Below are 21,362 nucleotides of genomic sequence, written 5' to 3'. Positions count from 1 at the left end.
AGGCCCGAAAGCCGACGCCGCCCCAACCTCTCCCTGCTTCGGCCGACCAGCATCGCGATCGAGCTGTTGGGGGAAATGCTGCTGGTTCCTGCCTTCGCGGAAACAGAAAGTAGGCAGGACCCGGCAGCAAGAAGAGGAAATGCTTCACTAACCTGTCTCCTGCCTTAGCCCATAGCGAACGCTTGCTTCAGGGCTCTCAACATGTGCGTGCCGGCTTCCCTTCTCCACCCACCCCCCCGGACATAACTTCCGGTTTCGGAGGGAAGAGAAGGGAAGCCGGCACGCACATGTTAGAGCCACGGAGGATAAGTTCGCTACGGGCTGAAATCTCCAAGCCGTTTTTTTTTGTTTTTTTTTAATGTTCAGCAGCGGCGGCAGCAGCAGATGACAGCTGGGCAGACTGCCCAGCTAAAAGGCCCTAGAGAGAACACTGGAGAGGAAGGCTGATCGGCCCGGTAGATCAGGACGGCAACGCGAGTCTATCACGGAGCCTGGGATGGGCTCCGCGATCGACTCACGTTGCCTTTCTGAGCTACTGGTCGATCGCGATCAACGTGTTGGGTACCCCTGGTGTAGGGTGTCCTAATTTATTCCTCAGTTAGTGTACACATTTTGGTGGATATCTTTTGTTTCATGAGTAAATCAAGAAACATTTTTGTTGTTTGCCTGCAATTTGTTTCATGAGTAAATCAAGGAACATTTTTGTTGTTTGCCTGCAATTACATCACTTTCTTTTCCAGAGATAAATTAAAAAAAGATTTGACATTGATATGTGAACATTTCTTAAGAAAAAAACTAAATATTTCATGGGGTGTCCTAATTTTTTCACATGACTGTATTATTACAGCAGCCCGCATGGCATTAGCAGCAGCATGGAAGCAACCTGAGGCTCCCACAAGGCAGCAAGTACGGGCCAAGGTAGATTATGTATATCAAATGTCCAAACTTACAGCCTTGCACTATAATAGAGTAAGTGCTCTTATGAAAACCTAGAATCCCAACATTCAATGGTGTGAACACTTAGGATAATTTAAGAGACTATAGGATTATGATTGTGCTCACTTTCACCCTATTCATAAATCATTTGAGGCTGGAGGAGGGGAAGAGGGGGGTTAGTTTGTTAGTCAGACTATGTTGTGTTAAGCAGTGTACCAAAAGTCAGAGGTACAAATGAGTTCTATATTTCCAATGCTGGAGTTTGTGTTGCAATCTTCATGTCTGTTTCAATGAAAACTTAATTAAAAAAAAAAAGACCCCTAAGTGAACATTGACACAGTAAAGAATTTATCTGCAAAGGTAAGTTGGGAGACATTCAAGTCATCTTAGTAGAAAAAATAAATTTTTTTAATAAATAAATATTGAAAAATATTGCAAATAAATATATGCATCCAAAAAAATGTATACAGATCTACTCTGAAAACTAAATTCAGTTCCATTTTCAAGATGTATTAACTTTTACATCCTACTTCTGACAGGTAACGTGTTATTACAATCATAAACTTCACGTACTGTTTTTCTTCAGAAACTTCCATATCTAATCTTTAACAACATATTTATCACTTCCTCCAACCACCTTCAGGTTTATAATTCACCTTCTAAATAGTTCAGGTAGTTTGTTTCTTTGATGTTCATATATGGATTATTAGAAACCCACAGGAATTAGAAACCAAGCAGCATAGACAGCTAATTCCAGTTTCAACTTCCCACCAGCTACTGACAAATAGTGGTCAGTCAGCTTTAAAAACCTCAGTCTGCTCTCAGGTGTTGGACTCTTATCATTAGCACACAACTTTTCAAAAAACCAAACAAAATGAAAGCCTTCATTGTTACAACAGACTTATTCAAGCCCAGACTCTCAAGGGCTTGTTATCTCTTCTGTACTCTGAGGTTCTCCATCCTTGTGTTCCCATGGAACCTTCTTAAGGATGAATAGCTTTGGTTTTGTCCTCTTACAAAACACAAGGTATTTCAACTGTATCCTGAGACATCTTTGTAGAGCTCTGGTACTCTTTCAGGATCCACTGGCCTGGGCAGGAAATGTGTAAACTTCTGATGCCTTTTAGATCGTGTCCCATCTCTGGGAGTCCCATCTTTGTTAAGTGCCACAAAGTACCGTCGTCCAGAATCCCCATGCTTGTACAGGTTAGAGGAATAAGTGTTGTACCAGTTCTCTTCAAACTGTTCTCTGAAGATGCATTCAGACGTTAGCTTTTCCTAAAACAAAGAGGAAAGGTGATAGAAACAAGGTTAGTGATCTACAAAAATCTTACCCATTTCATTTTTCAGTGACAGGATGTTCCATTGAAATCACATGGTACAGAACTCTTTTCACTTTTCCTTGCATGAATTTGAAATGCAGTTCATAGTTCACAGTGCACATTTATTTAATATACTGCAAATAAATATAATTGCTGAAGTGATTTACAAAAAAAGTTTGTGCAAACTAAAATATAAAGATGGAGAAGTTATAATGAGCATAATTTTAAATTAATAAAAAGAAAGCTAGGCTTATATATGGAGGGAGGGACACAATAGGTGGGGTAGATGGTAAAAAGAAAAATATATTAAACCTCAAAGGTAAGACATCTTAGACACATGTGAGAGAGATTGTAAAATGTTCATAATTTTGTATTTCAAAAGCAATATATGCAATGCAAGGGAACGAACAGTAGGGGAGAGTGTGGCACAGTGGTTAAAGCTACAGCCTCAGCACCCTCAGGTTGTGGGTTCAAGCCCACACTGCTCTTTGTGACCCTGGGCAAGTCACTTAATCCCCCCCATTACCCCAGGTACATTAAATAGATTGTTAGCCCACCAGGACAGACAGGGGAAAATGCTTGAGTGCCTAAATAAATTCATGTAAACCATTCTGAGCTAACCTGGGAGAACAGTATAGAAAATTGAATAAATAAATAACCTGCAATAACATATTGAACTCTGGTTCCCTTCAAGCCCTTTTGATGTTTGTTTTGAAGGAGAATTGGGGTCCTTATGTTGTTTTGTTTGAACTATCTAATGGGCTTAACCACCTAGCCAGCCCAGTGCTGAACTGCAGTATAGAAAACTATCCAAAGGATTCTGCAATTCACTAAAAATGCTGACAGCAGTCAGTGTGCCACCATCTGGGCATAAATGAGAATAACAGCACAGCAACATGTAAATCAAATCAGTTATTATCCCAGGACAAGCAGGCATGATATTCTCACATGTGGGTGACGTCATCTACGGAGCCCCGGCGCGGACAGCTTTTCAAGCAAACTTGCTAGAAGTTTCAAGTTTGCACACTGCACCACGCATGTGCTAGCCTTCTCTCCCACTAGAGGGCGCATCCCCACCTCGTGGTCCTCAGTTCAATTTCATCCGCGGAGCCAGAAGCCCTGTGGATAAATTGTGCTAGTGTTAGCCTTCTGTCGCCGCGGCTGTGGACGTTTTTTCGACGCGGTCGCTGCGTTTTTGTACTCTTTGGTTCTTGTTTTCTTTGATTTTCAAAAAAAAAAAAACAAAAAAAAAAAACCTTTTTCATTTTCGTCGCTCCGGGGGCTCCCGGTAGCCACGGCCGGGGAACCTCGTTCGTTCCCGGCCTGTTTTTGGGCCTATGTCCCGGCCCGTAACGGGTTTCAAAAAGTGCGGTAAGTGTGACCGGCTCTTGTCGATCACTGACCCCCACAGGTGCTGCCTGAGGTGCTTGGGGCCCCAACACCCGACAGACTCCTGTCCGAAGTGTGTAACCTTTCAAAAAAGGGCTCTCACACGCCGAAAAGCCCGCATGGCGGAACTTTTTTCCGTCGAAGTCCTGACGGGGAAGGCCTCGAGTTCGGCCTCGGCTTCGGCCCCGGCCTCAACCTCGACCTCGGCATCGGGACCGCCTGCCTCGCCTCGACCCTCGGTGCCCTCGAAGCAGGTTGCCTCGTCCAGCAAGGCCTCGGGTAAGTCTCCACTTCTCTCCTCAGCTCCTGGATCTAAGAAGCCATCCTCGGGCTCTTCGTCGGCGGGGACGTCGACCTCTGCCCAGCCCAAGGTGTCCAAGGCGATAGCCCCGAGGGAATACTCGAGACCGAGGTCGCCCTCTGAGGAGCATCGCCAGGTGTTGCCGCCGGGTCTGACGATCCCGGCATTCCAGGACTTGCTCCGAGCGTTAATTTCCTCGGAGCTGTCCGGGGCCATTGAGTCCCTGCAGCAGGCTTCGGCCTCGACTGCTTCGGTCTCGGCGGCCCCGCAGTTGGCGACCTCGGCCTCGGGCACCGGGGCTTCCACGGCCGAAGCACCCTCGGCCTCGACCTCGACTCTCCCCTCGGTCCCGACCTCGATGAGACAGCCTGAGGGTAGTGTTCGGTCCCAGGACAAGCAGCGCCGGGTGCGCCGGATTTCCTCGACCTCGTCTTCAAAGTCTTCCCGGGGCTCCTCGCCCTCGTGCAAGCCTCGGGCGAAACACCGCCTGAAAAAGGCCAAACGATCTCGGGCCTCGCCTCGTAGACGTGGTCGCTCAACGCCACCCGAGGGCGAGGCTTTACGAGTCGAAGAACTCCGACTAGACAACCCAGTTCTTTTGCGGTCCCCGATTCGGGAGAGTTCCCGTGCCTCCTCGCCGGGGCGGAAGGGAAGGGCCTCCGTACCCCGTACCCCGGGGGGTTCCCCCAGGGGGTCTTTCAGGCGGGATCGGTCCCCGACCCCTTCGAGGTCACGGGACCGTGCCTCGTGGGGATCGGGTTCCGGTATGGAATTGAGGTATTCTCGCCAAGCCTCTCCCTTCGGCTCTGCTGAGAAGTCTCGGACACCCTCTCCACCCGCACGGACGGCTTCTTTTTCAAAGTTTGTCCATGACATGGCGAAGGCCCTGGGGGTGGTCCTGTTGGCGGGGTCCCACTATACTAAAGAATTTTTGGAGGAGCAGGATCTTCCTGCCCCCCCGAGGGAATCCCCCCGCCTCCCGTTAAACAAGGTCCTCCTTCAGACCTTACTTCGGAACCTCGAGACCCCTCTTACAGTCGCGGTAGTGCCCACCAAGATGGAATCTAAATACCGGACGATTCCCCCTAAAGGTTGACAAGGGGCAGCTATCCCATCAGTCGCTCCTGGTGGAGTCGACTCTCAAACGATCGCAGCCTTCTAGGGTCTCCACTGCGGTCCCCCCTGGGAGAGAGAGTCGGACCCTCGATAAATTTGGCCGCCGACTGTACGCTAATTCTCAGATGGCGACGAGGGTCCTCAATTATGCCTTCTCCTATTCTTCCTACCTCAGAACAATGGTGAAGGACCTGCCGGAATTCCAGGGTGTTATCCCGGATTCGCACAGGGACAGGTTTGCCACATTTATGTCAAACCTGTCCCAACTGCGTCTGTATCTGTTTCATGCGGTCTACGACGCATTTGAGTTGGCCTCGAGGGTATCGGCATGTGCAGTAGCGATGCGCCGGCTGGCGTGGCTGCGTACCCTCGAGATGGACCCCAACCTGCAGGAGCGATTGGCTAATCTTCCCTGCGTCGGGTCGGAGTTATTCGACGACTCCTTAGAAGCTGCGACCAAGAGGCTTTCTGACCAAGAGCGTTCTCTAGAGTCACTGGTGCGCCCGAAGCCGAAGCCAACGCCTCATAGGACATTTAGACAGCCCCCTAGGCGGTATCCTCAGAAATCGACACCTGCCTTTTCGAGACCTCCACCCCGACGCCCACCCCAACAGGGTAGGGGGGGGTCCTCCCAAGCCCGCCACGCAGGGGGCATCCAAGCCAGCGCCGTCCTTTTGACGGGATGGGCGGCTGGGGGCTGGCCTCCGCCGCGATCTCGCCCAACCCCCTCCCGATCGGGGGTCGGCTTACGGCCTTTGCCGGGGCTTGGTCAGAAATTACGTCAGACGCATGGGTGCTCCGGACCGTCTCAGAGGGCTATTCGCTCAACTTCTCCAGGCAGCCTCCAGACATGCCTTCCGGGGCTTGCCCACCTAATCGGAGCCAGTTGGCCCTTCTCCGAGAGGAAGCCAGGGCCTTGTTGAGCCTCCGGGCAGTCGAATTGGTACCTCGCGATCAGAAGGGCCGGGGGTTTTACTCCCGTTACTTTTTGGTCCCAAAGAAGACCGGGGACTTGCGCCCCATTTTGGACCTCCGGAAGCTCAACAAGTTCCTGGTCAGGGAGAAGTTCCGTATGTTATCGCTCCCGATTCTGTATCCTCTGTTGGACGAGGGGGATTGGATGTGCTCCCTGGATTTGAAGGAAGCGTATACCCATGTTCCGGTGCATCCCGACTTTCGCAAGTTTTTAAGATTTCAAGTCGGGGAGTTGCACCTTCAGTACAGGGTCCTTCCTTTCGGTCTGGCTTCGTCCCCCCGGGTGTTCACGAAGTGTATGGTGGTGGTCGCGACTGCCCTGCGCTCCCGGGGGTTGCAGGTCTTTCCATATCTGGACGATTGGCTGATCAAGGCCCCGACCAGAGAAGGAGTTATTTCAGCGACCCAACAGACTATCTCGCTTCTTCAGGGTCTAGGGTTCGAGGTGAACTTTCCAAAGTCACACTTGCACCCGACTCAATCCCTCCAGTTTATAGGAGCCGTGCTGGACACTGTTCTCCTCCGAGCATTCCTTCCTTCTCCTCGGCTGGAGGCACTGCTTCGTTTGGGCCGTCAGGTTTCGCAGCTGCAGGTGGTGTCGGCTCAACGCATGATGGTGCTTTTGGGTCACATGGCATCTACGGTCCAAGTGACGCCGTTCGCCCGTTTGCATCTGAGGATTCCTCAGTGGACGTTGGCCTCGCAGTGGCGTCAGGATCGCGATCCTGTGTCTCGTCGACTAGTAGTGACTCCCTCTTTGAGACGCTCGCTCCGTTGGTGGACCAACTCTTCCAATCTTTCAGGGGGTTTGCTCTTTCGCGTTCCTCAGCATCGCAAGGTCCTGACGACGGACTCTTCGGAGTATGCGTGGGGGGCTCATCTAGACGGTCTTCGAACGCAGGGCCTATGGTCGGCTGCGGACCGTCGGTGTCACATCAATGTGCTGGAGCTTCGTGCCATTTTTCTGGCTGCTCGAGCCTTCGGTCATCTCCTGCGCGATCAGGTGGTACTCGTCAGGACAGACAACCAGGTGGCCATGTATTATGTCAACAAGCAAGGGGGGACGGGCTCTTGGCCTCTGTGCCAGGAAGCCCTGCGCCTTTGGTCATGGGCAGTCTCTCAGAACATTTTCTTGCGTGCGGTTTACATCCAGGGAGAAATGAATTGTCTGGCAGACAAACTCAGTCGTCTTCTCCAGCCGCACGAGTGGTCACTGAACTCCCGGGTTCTACGCGAGGTCTTCGACCGCTGGGGGACTCCTCAGGTGGATCTGTTTGCCTCCCCCGAGACTCACAAACTGCCTCTCTACTGTTCTCGGATGTACTCCCGGGACCGTCTCGAGGCCGATGCATTTCTTCTCGACTGGGAAGGAAGGTTCCTTTATGCGTTCCCTCCTTTTCCTCTGATCTTGAGGACGTTAGTGCATCTCAAATTGACCGGAGCCACTATGATTCTTATTGCGCCTCGTTGGCCCAGGCAGCACTGGTTTTCCCTGCTACTTCAACTCAGTGTCAGGGATCCTCTACTTCTGCCGGTCTTTCCCTCTCTGCTGTCTCAGAGTCGGGGTTCGCTGTTACATCCCAATCTTCAGTCTTTATATCTGACGGCTTGGTTTCTTTCCCCTTGAATTCGGTTCCTGTTTCTCAGTCAGTACGAGAAATTTTGGAGGCCTCCCGCAAACTCTCGACTAGGCTTTGTTATTCCCAGAAGTGGACCAGATTTTCATCCTGGTGCTTCTCGAACCGCCTGGACCCGAGTTCGGTTCCCGTGTCTTCGGTGCTGGATTATCTGTTGCATTTGTCAAATTCTGGTCTGAAGACGTCTTCCATTCGAGTGCATCTTAGTGCCATTGCAGCTTTCCATCGGCATCTCGATGGTCGTTCCCTCTCTTTGCATCCGCTCGTGTCTCGTTTCATGAGAGGCCTTGTGAATGTTCATCCTCCTCTGAAACCGCCTCCTGTAGTGTGGGATCTTAATGTGGTCTTGGCTCAACTGATGAAGCCGCCTTTTGAGCCGATCGACAGATCTCTTCTTAAGTTTATCACTTGGAAAGTGGTCTTTTTGATTGCACTCACGTCCGCTCGTCGGATTAGTGAGCTGCAAGCTTTGGTTGCGGATCCTCCTTTCACTGTGTTTCATCATGATAAGGTGGTTCTTCGCACCCATCCTAAATTTTTGCCTAAGGTTGTGTCTGATTTCCACCTCAATCAGTCCATTGTTCTTCCGGTTTTTTTCCCGAAGCCTCACTCTCATCCTGGTGAGGTGGCGCTTCACACGCTTGACTGTAAGAGGGCGTTGGCTTTTTATCTCCAACGTACTAAGTCTCATCGGAAGGTTCCTCAATTGTTCTTGTCTTTCGATCCTAATCGTTTAGGCCACCCTGTTTCCAAGCGCACCTTGTCCAACTGGTTGGCTGCTTGTATTTCTTTTTGCTACGCTCAGGCTGGTCTCCCGCTCTCGGGTCGAGTCACGGGACATAAGGTCCGGGCGATGGCGGCTTCGGTTGCTTTCCTCCGATCCACGCCTATGGAGGACATCTGTAAAGCTGCCACTTGGTCTTCGGTTCATACGTTCACCTCCCATTACTGTCTGGACTCTTTGTCCAGAAGCGATGGCCGGTTTGGCCAGTCTGTGTTACGTAACCTGTTTTCATGATTCGCCATCCTCCCACCTGCCCTTTTTGGTTGGCTTGGAGGTCACCCACATGTGAGAATATCATGCCTGCTTGTCCTGGGATAAAGCACAGTTACTTACCGTAACAGGTGTTATCCAGGGACAGCAGGCATATATTCTCACAACCCGCCCACCTCCCCGGGGATGGCTTCTTTGCTTGATATGGAACTGAGGACCACGAGGTGGGGATGCGCCCTCTAGTGGGAGAGAAGGCTAGCACATGCGTGGTGCAGTGTGCAAACTTGAAACTTCTAGCAAGTTTGCTTGAAAAGCTGTCCGCGCCGGGGCTCCGTAGATGACGTCACCCACATGTGAGAATATATGCCTGCTGTCCCTGGATAACACCTGTTACGGTAAGTAACTGTGCTTTTCTGTTTCACCAATCCAAACCTTCTTATACTGTTTTTACACATTATTTTTCTTTTGGGTTTGGAAACTTTAAAAGCAACCACTGAAGACATTTATTAGTTGGCAATGCTCAGGGCTTAACCATTGCCATTCTCTATTTCAGGGGTGCCCACACTTTTTGGACTTGCGAGCTACTTTTAAAATGACCAAGACAAAATGATCTAACAACAATAAAAAAATTTTAAAACACAAAGCACACTGTGTGCAGAGAAAATGTTAATTATCATTTATATTCCGGGTTTTTTTCAAAGAGGTCAAGACAGATGACTCTATGCACTGTCACCTCAGTAACAACCATACAAAAATAGACAAATATAACCCCCTCCTTTTTTACTAAACCATGATAGCAGTTTTTAGCGCAGGGAGCTACCCTGAATGCCCAGCGCTGCTCTCAACACTCATAGGTTCCCTGCGCTAAAAAAAACACTATTGCAGTTTAGTAAAAGGGGACCATAGTGCAAAATATAGACAGCAGATATAAATTCTCAAAACGGACACATTTTCATCACTAAATTTAAAATAAAATCATTTTTCCTATCTTTGTTGTCTGGTGATTTCATGAGTCTCTGTGGTTGCACTTTCTTCTTCTGACTGTGCATCCAATCTTTCTTCCCTTCTTTCAGCCTGTATGCTTCCTCTCCTCCAGACCTCATTCCCTCCCCCAACTTTTTCTTACTCTCTCCCTGCCCTTTCTTTCTCCCTGCCTCCCTTTCTTTTTTTCTCTCTTCATGCCCCCTTTCTTTCTTTGTTTCCCTTCTTTCCTTCTGTCTCCCTGCCTGCCCCTTTCTTTCTCCCTGCCCTCCCCCAAGCTACTGCCGCCGCCATCGGGGAACAGGCCCCCAAGCCGCTTCCACCATTGGGTAACAGGCCCCACAGCCGCCGTCGCCATCAGGTAACAGGCCCCAAAGCCGCCGCCTCCCCAAGCTCTCCCTGCATCGGGCCGACCAGCCTTCCTCTCCCCTGACGTCAATTCTGCTGTCGGAGAGGAAGTTCCGGCCCAGCCAGGCAGTGACTGGCTGGCCCGGAACTTCCTCTCCGACGGCAGAATTGACATTGGGGAGAGGAAGGCTGATCGACCCGGTAGATCACCAAGGCAAAGTGAGTCTATCATGAAGTCCGGGATGGGCTCCGCGATCGACTCACTTTGCCTTGGCGATCTACCAGTCGATTGTGATTGACCTATTGGGCACCCCTGCTCTATTTTAATGATTTTTTTTTTACCCTGATCTACTTTCCTCTTACAACGTTAAGATAATTCTTGCCATATTCATCATAATAAAGTGCATTTAGCATTTACCCCCTCCTTTACAAAGCCACGCTATTTTATCTTATGAAAGAATGAATCAGTTAGCAAAGTCTGGAGAACTTAACTATATTTAAAGTAATGTTGAAAACAACTTACAGAGCCATAGAGTTCCCCTTTGTCATTCATCCCAAGGTACAAGCCACTGTCTACTCCTTTAATGCTGACCAATCCTACTGCCACACTGATGAATTCAAGGATTCCTGTATGGACAACAAAAAAAGAAAAATGCTGACAAGTTTTTCAAAGGCGTGGTGGGGCATTTTCGATAAGACTTCTAAGTCCAACTTTTAAATTATCTATTACATCTCTCAATACATTCCCTCAATTTCCAACCCCCCTTACCCTCTTCTCTCCCCCCTTTATTTCTTCCCCCATTGTTTTAATATTACATAATTATAATTAATGAATTAAACAGAAATACAGTTCAATATTTATAAGGCCATAGCTAGCACTCCGCATATTAACAGATCATGGGTTCAAGTCTCACTGCAGCTACTTGTGACCCTGTGCAAGTCACTTAACCCTCCAATGCCCCATGTACAAAAAAGTACCAGAGTGGAGTAGAACGGGTACAAGTGGATCGATTTTTCACTCTGTCAAAAATTACAAAGACTAGGAGACACTCGAAGTTACAGGGAAATACTTTTAAAACCAATAGGAGGAATTTTTTTTCACTCAGAGAACTGTTAAGCTCTGTAATGCGTTGCCAGAGGATGTGGTAAGAGTGGATAGCGTAGCTGGTTTTAAGAAAGGTTTGGACAAGTTCCTGGAGGAAAAGTCCATAGTCTGTTATTGAGAGAGACATGTGGGAAGCCACTGCTTGCCCTGTATTGGAAGCATGGAATATTGCTAGTCCTTGGGTTTTGGCCAGGTACTAGTGACCTGGATTGGTCACCATGAGAACGGGCTATTGGGCTTGATGGACATTGGTGTGACCAAGTAAGGTTATTATTTATTTAAAAATTTGTATACCACATACAACTATGCGGTTTACATATCACATATATAAAATCTTATTTCCCTACGATTTCCACATATAGCATAGACATGACTGGACAACATCATAAGCATCTCCCCAACATAAAATGTCAGTATATTGAGTCAATACAAATTTCATTAATTAAGAAAACAAAAAGGCATCAGATCAAATGATCAATTCCAAAGTAAATGACAAAAAACAATTCACATTTGCATGCTAAGCAAGTCTTATTCCAACAATTCAGAGATATAAACAGGCTTTAAATCATATATCTGTGTCAGGGAAATCTGAAGATGATATTTTCAGATGGGATAAGCATTAGCATAGAAAGGCATTGGCAAATAATTGTGTTTTCAGCATTTTCTTAAAATTTATCCTCCCAATACAGAATCGCAAAATACCAGGCAGGGCATTCCATAATTCTACACCAATCCTAACATGCATAATCGACATTCTTCACTCCAAACTTAATTTATGCTCTTATGATAATACAGTCAAACCTCGGTTTGCGAGTAACACGGTTTGCGAGTGTTTTGCAAGATGAGCAAAACATTCTCGCAAATCGTGACTTGCAAACAGAGCGTTGACTCGATTTGCGAGCATCACTACCCTGTACCCACCCGCAAATACCCCCCCTGAGAACTGGCATTGCTCCCCCCCCCACTCGCGAACCGGCATCCCCCGCAAGCCCAAACAGAAGCCTTACCCTATCTGGCACTGGCACGCAGCCCCAGGACGTGCCGGTGCATGAAGATCCTTCCTGTTGACTGGGCTTGAGCATCTGCGCATGCTCAAGGCCTTCTGGTTCTCGCTCGGAGAGAGCAAGGGCTGGTGGAGGATGCCGGTTCACGGGGGGGGGGGAGGGGAGGTGGAGCAGTGCCAGTGGCCTCAGGGGGTGGGAACGAATCAAGCAAGTTTCCCTTAATTCCTATGGGGAAACTCACTTTGATATACGAGTAATTTGGTTTACGAGCATGCTTCTGGAACGAATTATGCTCGTAAACCAAGGTTCCACTATATATGTAAACCACTTTGACTCTACCACAGAAAGGCAGTATATCAAATCCCTTCCACTGAAAGATGAATAAGAAATGTTTTAAATAAATAAACAAAATGTATGCACTTAGGCCTTCTTTTACCAAGCTGCAGTAACAAGTGCCCTGCAGCAAATGCACTGAAGTCCTTTAAATCCCTATGGATTTCTATGCATTTGCCATACTGGCCTGCACTAATTTGTTTAATAAAAGAGGCCCTTAATATTTTTACAGTATATATGAAACAGTTACCTTTTTTGTCTGAGTAGATGTGCTGTTTCTAGTATATGCAAAGCACATCGTTTCTGCACACTACACAACTGAGTAACAGCTTAAATCCTCAGTGTATCAGCATAGTATGGAGGGCATTCTATAAACAACACTGAAATTTCCCCTGAAGAAGCCTTTTTGTAGACGAAACTTGGATTTTTGTTGGGAATGTATGGTGCAGTAGTTAAATCTACAGCCTTAGCACCCTGAGATTGTGGGTTCAAATCCCACACTGCTCCCTGTGAACCAGATTCATTAGATAGAGTGGGAGTCTGCCAGGACAGTTAGGGGAAAATGCTTGAGTACCTGAATAATTTGTAATCCACACAGGATATGCAGAATATAATTTTTTTAAGAAAGAAAACTATAAGGACACAGTAGTTTTGTTTATACATGAAGGAGATTATGTTTAGAGAGTAATTTTGAACACAAAGCAGGCTTCCCTTACTTCATCGCTGGAGACTAGAAATTGTTGAACGCTGATTTTTTTGCTATCTATAAAAGACCTGTGAATTGGACTATGAAATTGGATTTGTGAAGACTTGGGACGTCCACATTGGAGAATTACCACCACATCATGATAAGATAGGTGCTTTTTCAGCATTACAATACCAGAACACCAGTGCGAAGACTGAAAAGGGTGCCTCAAATATCACTTTAGATTTTTGGTACAGGCTGCTTACAATGGCCTTTTTCCAAGCACTACAATTAAATTTTTCAATTAAATGTTGAGTCAACCAGTATATAGATGGACATTTTGAGAATGTTTAGATTATAAAAAAGTACTTTTAAAAAACAATTGTTGAAAAAATAATATTCTAGGGGTTATAATAGTGTGAATGCTGAAATCTCAGTGCCAGCAAAAATAATCTTGGAGTGCTATTTCCAGACATGGGCAACTCTGGTCCTTGAGGGCCGGAATCCAATCGGGTTTTCAGGATTTCCCCAATGAATATGCATTGAAAGCAGTGCATGCAAAGAGATCTCATGCATATTCATTGGGGAAATCCTGAAAACCCGACTGGATTCTGGCCCTCGAGGACCGAAGTTGCCCATGTCTGGTATAAACAGTACTCCAGACTGAGAACCGTTTATAGCAGTGGTTCCCAACCCTGTCCTGGAGGACCACCAGGCCAGTCGGGTTTTCAGGCTAGCCCTTATAAATATGCACGAGAGAGATTTGCATATAATGGACGTGACAGGCATGCAAATCTGCTCCATGCATATTCATTAGGGCTAGCCTGAAAACCCGATTGGCCTGGTGGTCCTCCAGGACAGGGTTGGGAACCACTGGTTTATAGAACCGGCGCTTAGAGCCATATTCTATAAATGACACCTTAACTTAGGTGCCAGTAGGCAGACCTACCGGCGCCTAAGTAAAGAAGGAGATGCCGTAATATAAAAGCACCAGAATCATGCCTCTGGAGGTGCCTACCACTGTAGGCGTAGCTAATGCTGGAAGTGGCATTAGGTGCCGGTAGGTGCCTCTGGAGGCGTGATTCACATCAAAAGGTAGACACTGGAAATGTAGGCCTCGATAACCCTGGCATACATTTCCGGCACCTAGCTTTACCGGAGGCGCAATTCTTTAAATGGTGCCATCATGTGACTGACATGATGGCACCATTTTCATGTCGTGGCCGCTTTTTCAAGGCGGAAGCCAACGACGACGGTATTTCAAGAATCTGGGCCGTAGAGACCATTCTCACACTGAAAGTTCGGTGACAGTATTTACGGCCAGCTGAAACCTTGTAGAAAAAGACACAGAATGCCAAAACAATGTATCTATCCGTATTTATTTATTTTAAAATGTATTACTCGCTATATCCTACTATTCTGAGCGAGTCACACTGTAAAAATATACATAATATATAAATAAATACACAAAACATACTGTTCACTCACACCTCATAACCCTCTCTACCCGACATAGCCATCCATAAATCAAATGCTGCAAAATTAAAAACTTATCCCCTCCTTTACAAAGCCGCATTAGTGTTTTCAGTGTCGGCCGCCACAGTAACAGCTCTGACACTCAAATGAGCATCGTAGCTGTTACCGTGACGTTAAAAACACTAGCGCAGCTTTGTAGAGAAGGGGTTTAGTCGGACAAAATGTCTCTGGAATAAAAGTTTTCACCCCCTTTCTAAACTGAAGCAGGCTGTTAACATTTCGTACATCAACTGGAAGAGCATTCCATAATATCGCTCCCTGTACTACAAGCATCGACTGACAAGAACTTACTAGCCTCCCATTTTTTACAGCTGGCATCTCCAGGCTCAGTGTGTACCCATAGACAAGAACAACCAGTATTTCTCGGTCTTTGCAGCTGTCCAGGTGGTACAGCGTTTGGGTTTGCTTGACCAATGCTTCAGCTATTTTCTTGTGACTTTCTTCACCCAGAGGAGGCCATGGCAGGATGGCTAGATGGTTGCTCAGGCAGGCTCGGATGCAGCACTACCCAGTGCAGAACCATGGCACCAGTTACGGAACCCTACGAGGACAATTTTATAACTGAGTGCCACAATAGCTCCTTGTGACCCTGGACAAGTCAGTTAACCCTCGATTGCCCCAGGTACAAAAAGAGATTGTGAGATCACTAGGGATAGAGAAAGTATCTGCACATAATTTGTACAGTGCATATGTCCAGTAGCACTATATAAATTAGTAGTAATAAATGCCAGTATCAACACTAGGCATTTTGGCATGGCAATAGGGCTATTTTATAACCCTATATACAATTTTTAGGAACACCCCTGCCAAGCCCATGCCAAGCCCCCTTTTGAGTTGTGCACTGGACAGTGGTTCTTGAACTTGTCCTAGGGGACCCCCCCCCCCAGCCAGTCGGGTTTTCAAGATATCCCTAATGAATATGCACGAGGCAGATCTACATACCTGTCACCTCTAATATATGCAAATCTGCCTCATGCATATTCATTAGGGATATCTTGAAAATGTGACTGGCTGTCTGTCCCCAGGACAGGTTAATGAACCACTGCACTAGGGGATTTAGGCACACAACAGAGTGCAGAGCAATAAAGGCACGCATTAAAATCAATTACAATTAATTGGCTTATAAGCTAATTAATTTGCATGCAGGTCTTTGATAAAGTGGTGAATACTTATCTTGGTTGTTGTATACACCCTCGTAAATCTGACATGAAATACAGACACTCTGTTTCTACTAAGGTGTATATATATGGTAGAATCCATTATTGAATAAAGCTAGAATAAGAATCAGTGCAAAATGATCAGAAAAAAAAATCATATATAAGCCTTATTATAGACCTGAGACAATGGGTTAAAATTCTACAGCCCAATTGACAGCCTGTTTCCTGGTCAGTCTTAATACAGACCAGGAAACAGGCTGTCAAATGCTTAATATAGACTCTTCTCTCTTTTAACCTACCGTGTTTCCCAGAAAATAAGCCCTAGCATGATTTTCGGGGTAGGTCTTAATATAAGCCATACCCCCAAAATAAGCCCTAGTTGAAGCGCTGGATTTGCCGGCAGCAGCGCTTCCCACCGCAGAGCCAAACCCCCGCTGACCCTTCTATCTCTCCCTCCATCCGAACCCCGCCAACTGCGAGACCGACATACCTTCTTCTAAATGGCAGTGTTGGCAGCAATCTAAACAGGCTGCTTCGCAGCCTTCTCCCGCCGGGGCATTCCTCTGCTGTATCACTGATGATGTCATCAGTAACTCTGCACACAGAATGCCCCAGCGGGAAACTTGGATCATTGTACATGAAAAAAAATAAGACCTACCCCGAAAATAAGACACTGTCATATTAATTTGGGGCCCAAAAAATGTATTAGATCTTATTTTCGGGGAAACACTGTAGGTCCTAACCCATCTTCTCCATTATAGGAAGTAAAATGTCATGCAGAACAATTTGTTCAGATTTGATAGAGTTCTTTTACAGTTATATGGAAAAGGAGCAGTTTCTACAAAAAGAGCAAGCATTGCAAACTTCTGAATGCAGGTAAATCATAGCAGATTTGGAAAGACTTTGCCTGACGTCATCGGAAGACATGGAGGTATTTTGTCTTTCTGATATCATTTTCAAAGCCACTCTTTATCTGAAATCATAATAAGCAGGTGAGTCAACCCACAGAAGGACCACATCAGAGAACTGCCTGCAGAGGATAGGGGTTGAATATAAAAAAAAAATGCATTTGAAAGAAACGCTGCTTATGTTTGATCTCTATCTAGAAGAGAGGGTGTTGGAGATTTTCTTAAATGTTTACATTACCATAGGAAGTCTCAGCCACTATGCTGCGCTGCTGAAAGTAATTTTTCAAAGGCAAACTGCAACACACCTCTTGTTTTGAAAACATCTGTACTTCAATCACTGGATGATTATTTAGGAATATTTTCCGTAGATTGTTTTGGCTATGAAAAAAGGGATAGAACAAAATGCAATAGCCTTTGTTTAGGGATGCAACCTTAGAGCAGAAAAAAATGGTAGTCACCAAAAGCAGATAATACTGATAGTATTACTAGCTTTTAAGAATGGGGGATTAGCTTAGTGATTAGAGCACAGGGGAAGTCTGGTTCAAATCCCACTGCTGCTCTTTGTGATCTTGGGCAAGTTACTTTAACCTTGCTTCAGGTACAAAATTAAGATTGTAAGCCCTCTGGGGACAGAGAAATACCTAATGTAACTCGAGCTTGTACTAAAAAAAAAGATGTGAGATATGTCGAAATAAATGACTAACTATCTATATCATTACTCATTCCAGTGTTTCAAGAAAGGCTTTCCAGTTTTGTGGCCATTTATTTTTGGTAAATCAAGACAAGCTGAATTAGGAGTAAACCTAACCGGAAATCAGTGAGAAAAGCCGATAGCAAACTGCTGTACTGCAATTAGCAAACCTGGTACAGATTTCAGATTCATTAACTTATTAAGCAAACCTGGTGTACTTAAATGGATTCAGGAAGCAGATAAACGTTAGTGAGAATCCATATGAATAGACGCATATGAAAATAAGTTTAAACGGCATTTAACAGTTGCTGCTGACTTATCAATATACAGTACTAGAGAAAAAAAAGTCATATCAGTGGAAGTGCTATTTTACACAACCCATTTTTGTTTTTACAAAAAAAGTGTAAAAGAAAATTATGGTCAAATCCCATTTGCATGTTAGTCTTTTGAAATAGTCTTCCACTACAGGTGATTGAGGCCAGCAGCGTGCCTGATTTTAAGGCCAAATGGGATCTATTCACAGGGCAAAGGTAGGGGAGGGACATTAAGGTGGGCAGACTAGATGGGCCGTGGGCCGTCTATTTCTATGTTTCTATGTTAGCATGTTTGATCTAATGATTACTATGACGACTTCAGAATAAATCCATTTTATTTAATTTTCTCTACCGTTCTCCCGGGAGAGCTCAGAACGGTTTACATGAATTTATTCAGGTACTTAAGCAGTTTCCCCTGACTGTCCCGGCGGACTTAAAATTCATCTAATGTACCTGGGGCGATTAAGTGACAAGGAGCAGCGCGGGATTCGAACCCGCAACCCCAGGGCGCCGAGGCTGTAGCTTTAACCGCTGCGCCACACTCTCTCCCCCACGCCTAGGAGCGCCTTCCTTACGGCTTAGCGAACGAGACCTGAGCCTTTTCTAGCTTTCCAATAGCACAATTAGGCATCGGTTTTGGCACGCGCGCGCGCACACACACACACCTCCCGTTGGTGGAGTCGGATTTGACTGCCCTACCTACCAAATCGGCTGTGGTCCTGCCGGGTGCCGTGCACGGTGCCGTCGGGCAGAATCTCCAGGTGGAAGCCGGTCCTGCAGTAGAGCTGTCTGCGCCGCAAAATCCCCTGCATGTGGGCTAAATCGGAGGCACCGTGGCTGCGGGACAGGTGCTCGGCCGGACCCAGCGCATCGGCCACCAGCAGCGCGCTCTCCCCGGCAGATGGCAAGAGGAAATGAGCGCCCACATGGCCCAGACCATCGAGAGGGCCCAGAAAACTGCCCGTCTCCGTTAAGGGAGCCATACACAGACCCCCGGAGCTGAGAGCCACCGAGAATAGGGAGGAAGGCAATCGAAGTTATTCAGATAACCCCCCCCCCCTCCCTCAAGAAGAAACAAGAACCAAAAAGTTCAGCCCAGATTGTTCCTTAATAACTCTGAAGTGGACTTTGGCCTGTAAAGTTATTTTTTGCTATCTTTGTTTTTCCACCTTCTTCTTTCCGGGCAGATGCCAAGGAGTGTAAGAGTTGCTTGCAGAAACCTCTCGCTTGTGGCAGAGTAAACTCATTAGATGAGAATCCTGGTTATATAGACGGTTATGCATATAAACCTTCTTGATATATGCTAATGCAGCCCTTTCATATAAGCCAGAGAGGTGCTGTTTGAAATTTTAAACCGATCTCCTCTCATCACAACTTTTCTTCCTCTAATTCTGCAAAAAGTGGAGGCTCTTTGCACTTCAGTGTTCAGCCTTCAAGAATAGGGGGTCGTAGCACTCATAATAGCCATCCATACGCACAAGGTAGCAACTTGTTTGGTGAAATGATAGCAACCACTTTTTTAGGGGGGGGGGGGGTTGTTTGATGTGATCCTGGAGTTGCAGGTCGGCACAATGTTTTTGGAAATGCTGTATTCAGCTCTCCAGAGCAGCGCCTGGCAGATCAGGCACAGAAAACAGAGGTTGGAGGCTTTGGAGCCAGGACTTGTTCTGAGCTAGCGCCTTCCTGGACAGGTGCAAGAAGAGAAAAGGAGAGGGAGAAAAGGAAGGGGCGTTCCTGGAGGTTAGTCCTGCCCAGGCGCACATGAAAGATGAGGGGGTGGGGAGTGAAACAAACCGGGGGGGGGGGGGAATTCTTAGCAAGTAACCTAATAATTCCAAAAATATTCTAGGCAAATTATCATTTTTGTATTTATTTATCTATGTATTATTCATTTGCTAGCAAAGTGGGCTTTTTTCTGATTCAGTTGCAGCGTGAAGGTTTATAATTGGAGTCCCATTTTTCTGTACAGGGGGAATAATTTCATAACTGCACAGATACATATTTATTTATCCCCCCTTTTTTTTTTTTTTTTACTGAGCCACAGTAAAGGTTACAGCAGCCCAGAGCACTAAATGCTCTGATGCTCATATAATTCCTATAAGCATCAGAGCATTTAGCGCCCCGGGCCATGGTAAAAGAGGGTCACTAAACCAGCAAGTTCAATCCCTACTACAAGTTGCTAAAAAGCTGCGTGCACTAAAACCGCTAACGTCTGTCCTAGTATGGCAATGCTTATGTTCTGTGCATATTTTATAAATTATATTGACAGTCACTCCTTTCTTAGACACTTTTTTCAAACCAACAATTAAATATATAGCCAAGTTGGACTCTGCAGAATAGCACCTAGTACCAGGATGCATGCATTTTAGGCATTAATTGAAACATGATGTAAATTCTCAAACCTAAAGTAGGTGCAAATCAGGTGTATTCTGTAACAGTGTAGCAAATTCTTTAAACACTGGTGACTTGCTTATGCTCCTCCCATGGCCATGCCTCTTTTCAGAATAATGCACTAGTACAGTGTTCTTCAACCACCAGTCTGTGGACCAGTGCCGATCCACAGAAATTTCCTGCTGGTCCACAGGGCCAGCACGTGCATCAGGCCCAAAACAGTGTTCTTCAACCGCCGGTCCACAGTGCGATCAATGCAGCGTTATCTTTGAACCAGCTCCCTTTTCCTCACTGATTCAGTGCACAAAGCCACGGGTAGTGGCTCTTCAGGCGCAGGATGCGCGTAAGAGCCACTACCCATGGCTTTGTGCATTGAATCAGTGAGGAAGAGGGAGCCGGCCTGAAGATAACACCGGGGGCGGCATAAAATGGCCAAGCGGGAGCAGGCCAGAAGGTAAGGCAAAGCATGGAGGGAGAGAGACAACAAAGGTAGGGGGGAATTATTTTATTTTTGAATTTAGTGATTGAATTATGTCAATTATTACATTACATTACATTACATCAGGGATTTCTATTCCGCCTTTACCTTGCGGTTCAAGGCGGCTTACAAAAGATTTACAAAACGGGGTTACAGTGTAGGAATCGAAGATACATTAGAGTGGTAGTTAGGTAAATTCGAGGTAAGGATAATTACAGTTTACAGTAAAATTGTGTACATGGAGGTAAAATTAGGTGATGTTATGAGAATTTACGTCTGCTGTCAGTGTGCTTTGTGAACCATTATGTGTTGTTAATAAGATTATATTGTGTATCTGTGAAACATGAATGGAAAAAATAGTGTTACAATTAGTACTATTCTGGGGGCAGGGTCTGGAGTGGAGATTGGATTGAGATGGGCGGGGTCTGGCCCATGACTTAACCCCATGTTCTTCAACCGCCGGTCCACAAAATAATTCTTTTATTTCTACCAGTCCATAGGTATAAAAAGGTTGAAAAACACTGCACTAGAATATACATGCATTTTTTATAGACTAAGCCTAGCAAGATGTGCTCGTAAATTCTAATTGTTGCCAATTAGCCCCTAGGATTATTAGTGCCCAATTATTGGCAAGAATTGGTTAGTTATTGAATTAAATTGCATGCATAAAACTCACTGACTCCGGATGCCCAAGTAGACTGTTGAACCTGTGATTACTCTGGTTAAGCTTCTTTATTCTTTCCTTTGAATTATAGGAGCTG

The 21,362-nt window shown here is 46.2% G+C and overlaps 1 protein-coding gene across 1 annotated transcript; it reads right to left on the bottom strand.

Annotated features, from left to right (window-relative positions):
- Nucleotides 1-1,238: 1,238 nt before the first annotated feature.
- FGF20 (fibroblast growth factor 20) lies at nucleotides 1,239-18,816 on the bottom strand. The gene is made up of 3 exons (XM_033959644.1): nucleotides 18,436-18,816; nucleotides 10,523-10,626; nucleotides 1,239-2,214 (listed from the first exon to the last, which is right to left on the bottom strand). Exons 1-3 carry the CDS (start codon nucleotides 18,713-18,715, stop codon nucleotides 1,969-1,971), a joined length of 630 nt encoding a protein of 209 aa, XP_033815535.1. The 5' UTR covers nucleotides 18,716-18,816; the 3' UTR covers nucleotides 1,239-1,968.
- Between the last annotated feature and the right edge of the window lie 2,546 nt (nucleotides 18,817-21,362).

The sequence above is a fragment of the Geotrypetes seraphini genome, chromosome 1 (assembly GCF_902459505.1).
Source record: "Geotrypetes seraphini chromosome 1, aGeoSer1.1, whole genome shotgun sequence".
NCBI classification, from domain to species: Eukaryota; Metazoa; Chordata; class Amphibia; order Gymnophiona; family Dermophiidae; genus Geotrypetes; species Geotrypetes seraphini.
This window is presented reverse-complemented; position numbering and strand designations above follow the sequence as displayed.

Coding starts and splice junctions, on each gene's coding strand:
- FGF20 (XM_033959644.1), bottom strand. CDS start 18,715: ATGGCTCCCTTAACGGAGACGGGCAGTTTTCTGGGCCCTCTCGATGGT. Junction 10,627..18,435: donor GCAGGACCACAGCCGATTTG/GTAGGTAGGGCA, acceptor TTGTCCATACAG/GAATCCTTGAATTCATCAGT. Junction 2,215..10,522: donor AAGGGGAACTCTATGGCTCT/GTAAGTTGTTTT, acceptor TCTTTGTTTTAG/GAAAAGCTAACGTCTGAATG.